Genomic DNA, 6,528 nt, shown 5'->3' on the forward strand with positions numbered 1-6,528 from the left:
GCAGCATTTTTTCTTCTCAAGTCAGCTGGCCATTGAGTGGGTTTATAATGCTCTTTGAGGTGGCGGTGCACAGCTCAGTAGCATTCTAGCCTCCCCAGGAAGGCTCTATGAAGTTTGAATACTTCTAGCTTCTGTCTCCATGGTATTCTTGAGATGCAGAGAATGCATCCTTCTCACTGGTGCCTCCTGGCTTCTCCCCTGAGGCAAAAGGCTGTTGATCTTTTGTGCAGTGTGATGCTACAGAGACCTGTGTGCCGCGCTGACGCAGTATTTCTCTGGTGTTTTCCAGGATGATGGACATCGCAAAGGCCATGCGGTTGAAGGTCTCCAAGGCAAAGGGGCTGCCAGGACTTGAGAATGATCAGAACCACAAGCTGGGCACTCTCTCTCTCCCCTTGCCTGTGCAGAAGGCATCAGGGAACCAACGGAAGCGCAAGAAAATGAACTAAAATGTCTGGGAGGTCTGACCAGGGGTGAAACAGTTCCTTTCTCAGCTGCCGTTCTTGCACATACAGCATCACGGGGATGCTTTTGTCTGTTGGATTTGTCTGTCCAGCATCAGCACATGACCCTGCTGAAACCCTGTATTGAGGCTGGGCTGGAACAGATGTTCACCTCATTAAAGTGCTTCTTTTTTCTATTTATATAGGAAAAGCTATAGTAAAACATCTGTCTTTTTTCCTATCCGTATGAGGGGAGAAGGATGTAGGTTGTGCCAGAGCAAGGGAACACAGTTTGAAACTGCAGGTCTTCTACTGCCTACTGTCTGGTTGGTTCTGGCAGTGACCTGTTGGCTCATGGCCCGTTTTACCCCTTCTTCACACATGCAGAGTAGAAAGCATAGAAAGAGGCAGACTAACCAAAGCATTACTTACACACAACTTTGGCTCAGTGTATGTTTGTTGGTCTAGAGTTTCAGTGTAGTTCTGTGTTGAAAAAGTGTAAAGATGCAACACAGACAAAATATTTCTGCCATTTTCCTTATCCTGGCTTCTTGCCTGAAGGAGGGAGAATTCTGCTGACTCAGAGCTGGTGTCATCTTCAGAGGGGGGGATTAGTTTGAATCCACAGCTATGGATTCCCAGTCCTCAGGAGAGAGAATTCTGTGCTAGTTTCTCTGCATTTTCACTCTAGGCCTGGGCTGCTGGGCTGTAAGCCTCATTGCAGGTGTTTACTAAGCAAAGTTATAGTAATCTGGGGCTTGTGAAAAGCTGAAGATCACCTCCAAGATAAAAAGCTTATGTGAAACAGGAGCATGAGATGTCAAGAGCAGTCTTCTCTTCAAGGTGTTCTTGTTTCAGATAGTGATTTGGTTTTAGTACATCAGTTTGGGGTTTAAGGGTAATTCCTTACATGCCTTAATGACCCATTCTTCACAGCTCTCATTACAAGTGACACACATCCAGTTTTCTGGGTAGAGGATAATTAATGCCATGGGAATTACAGGCTGCAGATAATTGATAGGAATGTTTTTATCGCAGAATGGTTAAGGTTGGAAGGGACCTCTGGAGGTCACCTTGTCCAATCCCCCTGCTCAAGCAGGGCCATCCAGAGCCAGGTGCCCAGGACTGTGTCCGGATAACTTTTGAGTATCTCCAGTGATGGAAATTTCACAGTCTCCCTGGGCACCTTGTGCCAGTGCTTGGTCACCCTCACAGTAAAAAAGTGTTTCCTGATGTCCAGAGGGAGCCTCCTGTGTTTCAGTGTGTGCCCATTGCCTCTGGTCCTGTCACTGGGCACCACTGGAAACAGCCTGGCTTGTCGTCTTTGCACCCTCCCTTCAGGTATTTATAGACATGGATGAGATCCCCCTGAGCCTTCTCTGCTCCAGGCTGAACAGTCTCAGCTCTCAGCCTTTCCTCATAGGAGTGATACTCCAGTCCCTTCAGCATGTTAGTCACCCTTCATTGGACTCTCCAGTATGTCCATGTCTCCCTTGTACTGGGGAGCCCCGAACTGGACACAGTACTCCAGGTGTGGCATCACCAGTGCTGAGTAGAGGGGAAGGATCACGCTGCAAGGGCACATTGCTGGTTCATGTTCAACTTGGTGTCCACCAGAAACTCCAGGTCCCTTTCTGCCAAGCTGCTTTCTGGCTGGGCAGCCTCCATCATATCCTGGTGCATGGGGTTGCTCCTTCCCAGGTGCAGGACTCTGCACTTCCCCATGTTGAACTTTGGAAGCCTCTGACTTACCCAGGCCTTGTTCTCAAGTCTTCAGTAGAGTGAATTTGCAACTGCTGTTGCAAAGCTGCTTCTGTGTGCCAAGGTGAGCAGAGAAGTAGAAAGCTGAGGTGGTTGCCCAACCAATCAGGCAAGAAGTGATGCTCTTTTCCATGATTTGGAGCCACTTGCAGCAGAGATGAGGATGTTAATAGCCTCTCTTGCCACCACTGCTGTGTGCCGCAGAGCCTGTTCTGACTGTGTCTGAGAGCAGCAGCCCTGATTCGAGGAAAATGAGTGCTAATTTAGTCCAAATGGGAGAATGACTCATCTGCAATGTGTCTCACTATTAGCCGCTGCACTTTGGAAAGCAGCTATTTGCCTTCCCGATAACACGGTAGAGTTCTTCGCTGTATGGAAAGAAGTGCCAAGGCAGGGATGTGGCAGTGGGGGAAGAGGACCTGAGATCCCATCGTGGGGCCAGAGAGATGCTCCCTGGCGCTGGGCAGCCCCCACTGAAGCAGACAGGACAGGACTGCAGGCAGGTCCCATGGAGGGGACTCTTAACAGGTGTGAACCACAAGATGTAGGTAGCCTAGAGGGACTCAAGAGCCCCCAGTCAAGTACTCTCGTCCCTGTCTGCCTCGCGGAGAGGGGAGTGTGAGTAGATGGTTTGATCCCTGGGAGACAACAGGAAATGTTGAAAGGAGAAGTAGCAGTGGGCGAAGATGCTTTGCTGGAGATGAGAAGTTTTCTAACACTCTGCTCAGCTTTCCGTGGTCACTTTACTCAAGAGCACATCCTGGACATTGAGAGTGCAAGAGAGGAGAGAGGCCGTGCACTTCCAAAGGCAGGTGTCCAGGCTGCCCTGTGAGAGACTGACAAGCATGGCAGCTGCAGGTTAGAGAATGCTAGCCCTTGCCAGAGTGCAGGGCCACCAGGACAGGCTGGCCAGGAGCAGGAGGGCCACAGCCATGGCTTTCCTTGGACTGCCACTGAACAGTTCTGCTGCAAACACACCACACCTGCCCACAGCTGCCGCCTTAGCAAGCATGTGCTGTAGCCAGGCAGCATCGGCATGCCTGAGCCAGCACAGAAGGAGATGAGGCACGACCTACGACAGATTGCATTGTTGTCCTTGTCTGAGTGGGAGTAGGGTGGCTTCCATGGCTGCCTGGTTTGAAGGTGACCAGAAGTTCTCCCGGCTGCTCCTCTACCACCACCCCAAGATCACTCCAGTACGTCCCCAGGTTATAGAAAGCATTATAGTCCTCTTCATAAGGTGTCTGGCCACCAGATAAAAGGTTCCATGAAATAGGCTGGGTGCAGGCTCTTTCTCACACCTAAGAGTATGGGGCTCTGTAGGACAGTGTTAGGTTGGAGTCAGCTTCTCTCAGTGATGTTGGCATATTGTCTCACAACTGGTTCCTGCACAGCAGGAGGACAAGTGCAGCAGCAGGGAGGCACTCAGCTTTCACCAGTGCTGCCTTTCTGGAAATGGTGAGCTCTAATTAACTTATGAGCAAACAAATGCACTTTGAGCAAAGCAAAATGCAAGGTCTGTGCTGTGCCAAGAAGCGGCCATGCAGGTCATGTATGTGTACTAGCTTTGCACAATGTTTAGGTGGTGAAAAAGCCAGCAGAGGTACAGCTTGTGCCCTCAGCAAGCTGCTGGGTCAGGGCAGCTGCGGGCTGTTACCCACTGTGTCACAACGAGCACTCGAATTAGGGGTTTGCACAAGTACAGCAGCATCCCACGCTGCTTCCGTTATGCTCTATAATCTGTCCACTGCAATACAAGAACATAAAACATTTTGTAATTAGTGAATGCCACTGAAAATTAATTAATGCCCACTGAATTCTCTCCACACAAGGAGAGAATACTATTTTCTGACTTTGTCTGAAAGTACTAACTACTGACCAGTCAGGATCTCAAGTATATTTAACATAAAATTGAAAGATTAATTGGGAAAGCAACCTTTATTTTTGCTTTCCTTGTGAAGATGAAGTCAGTATGAACAGTTGGGTTTTTCCACAGTGATTGATAGTATGAATATTAACATTTGGAGGCAATATTTGAACTCTCTACATCCAGCTCAACCTGTTGACAGTTCAAAGATACTTGATCACATGACCTCTTCCAGGTCTTACTCCATACATTGACATTAACTGCTTGCTCATATTCTGCTATATGAAGCGAGTTAAACTACATGTATTTTGTGAACAATTTTCTGTATGCCTGCTTGACAGCATGTAGATCCTCCAGGGTGCATTTTGCTGCCCCGACGTGCAAAAAGGACAGAATGAAAAGGATCCTTACAAGCTATTGTAAGGATCCCAGATCTCACTGTTTTTTGTTTGTTTGGGGTTTTTTGGGGGTCTGGCTGATGGGATTCAGAAGCCTCTGGGAAGTTCCTGAACACAGAGATGTTCTCCTAAACCCCAGGGTTCAGGCCACTGCAGGCAGCCCCATCTTATTTTTGAAGTTCTCAGCATTGGCTTGGAAGTATGTGCAAGTTCAGCCCACTCCAGCTTTTGTGTGCCAGTAACCACTGCTGTGAACAGTCTGAGCCTCTACATCTATTGCAATTGTGCTATTTATTTCACAAGAGGCATTTTCAAAATAGTACTGAAAATTTCTAGGTGCTTCTGCAGGCATGCCAACCTTCTGGCAACCTCCAGTTTAAACACACCACCATGATCCTTCTGTCTGTGCCAGCAGCCTGGCTCTGTCCTGACTCATGTACAGCCCACTCCTCCTCTCCCAGTTCACCCATCTGTAAAGGTTCCCCAAGGTCATGCCCCACACACACATCAAGGCTGTGGATCCATGTCTTTGTATGTGAAGCAGGCAGTACCGCAGAGACAGCTACATCGAGTCTGGAACTTCAGGTTCCTGCCCTGCAGCATGAATTTGGTTCTCACATCCTTGCCACACACCTATCCCTTCTACCAACCTGTGCATTCATTCCTCTCCTGCCACTTACCAAGTGACTCAAACAGGCATATTGTGTATTGGCATCTCTCCTACTACTATTGCCAGTTTCTTCTACTGCTTGATGCTATCCCTGCTCCAAGACAATCTGTCAAGCAAACCAACCCTGTTACCAGCTGGAAGGTGAGTCTCAGTGAGGAGCTACAAGCCTGCCTTCCCTGAAGTTTGTCTTCTCCCAAGTAGCACCACCATGGCAGGGACTGCCCTGCAATGGCCCAGTGGGTCTCATCTTCCCATTTCTCTAAGTCTACTTCAGCTCAGCCATGCTTTTCTCAAGAGACACCCCCCCCCCCATGCTTGGCTTTCCTTATGCTGTGCACATCTCCTCCCACTCTACCCAGGGACTGGTGACCAGCAGTTCATGCTTGGGATGCACTGGTCTCTGAAGGCTTGTGCTAGGTCAGCTTTGCCTTTATCCTGAGACAAACCAGGCCTTTGACCAACTCACTAATCATACAGTACCAAAATAAAACAGGCAGTCTTTTAATGGTAAATGGTTTTCTTTGGTGTTGGTTCAAGATGACTTTGGACTGTACACCCACAAGTAATAGCTACATACAGCTAGGGGCGGAGATTTGCCAACTTACAATGTTGTCGCTCACCTCTGGTTTTAAACCTGTTCCTGAGAATATGAAACCCTCCAGGCTTTGGCACATGCTGTGTGCTTGCCAAGTGCCTGTCCCTGCCACGTGGGCAAGGCTGCATCCCACGGCCTTGCACGGTGAGGAGCCCCTTCCAAAAGGGTTGCCCCAAAGTCACTCTAGAAAACCACAGTTTGGAAAGCAACTCAGTTACTAAAATGTAGACAATTTTTAAAATATAGCATTTTATTTGCGGCAGACAGTTTTCCTGAGATTATAGAAAACAGTACTTCTCCTTTAAAAAAAAAAAAAGTGGATTGGGTCTTCTTACAGCGTTGGTCTGCAGAGAAGCATCAGCATCAGATGGCATCAGACTGTGCAACACAGTTACACCGACTCACATCAGAGGAGAAACCTGTCTGGACAGCTCATTATGTGAATGAGACAGAGAAAATCCAGCTGGGAACTGACTGCCAATTTCAGGTGGGGGGATGACACAGCAGAAACCACTAGCTGGTCATGTGAGGTTGTGGCATGCAAGCCCCTCCCCATAGCAAGAGCTCCGAGCACCGGGGGATCGCCAGTGACGCCTTCAGAGCCTTGAGCCCCTGCCCAGCTCCTCCCAGTCTCAGGGGAGCTCAGCCCATGAGCTGGGGGACTCCCACCTTCTCCCGAGCACCTCACAGACCCAGCAGTCACTGCCAGGGGAACGGGAGATGCTACGGGGTGCAGGGGAAGAGCATTCCAGGACTGCACAAGGCTTATTACAGGATGCCCAAGGGAGGAACCA

General features: G+C 49.0%; 1 protein-coding gene across 1 annotated transcript in view; it reads left to right on the forward strand.

Annotated features, from left to right (window-relative positions):
* POLR1E (polymerase (RNA) I polypeptide E, 53kDa) overlaps window positions 1–688 on the forward strand; it is a 14,081-nt gene extending 13,393 nt beyond the window's left edge. The window contains exon 11 of the mRNA XM_009321280.1: window positions 290–688. Coding sequence (XP_009319555.1) covers window positions 290–449 — 160 coding nt within the window. The 3' untranslated portion in view covers window positions 450–688. The remainder of the gene's footprint in view (window positions 1–289) is intronic.
* The last annotated feature ends 5,840 nt before the right edge of the window (window positions 689–6,528 follow it).

The sequence above is a fragment of the Pygoscelis adeliae genome, unplaced genomic scaffold (genome assembly GCF_000699105.1).
Source record: "Pygoscelis adeliae isolate BGI_AS28 unplaced genomic scaffold, ASM69910v1 Scaffold433, whole genome shotgun sequence".
Lineage (NCBI taxonomy): Eukaryota > Metazoa > Chordata > Aves > Sphenisciformes > Spheniscidae > Pygoscelis > Pygoscelis adeliae.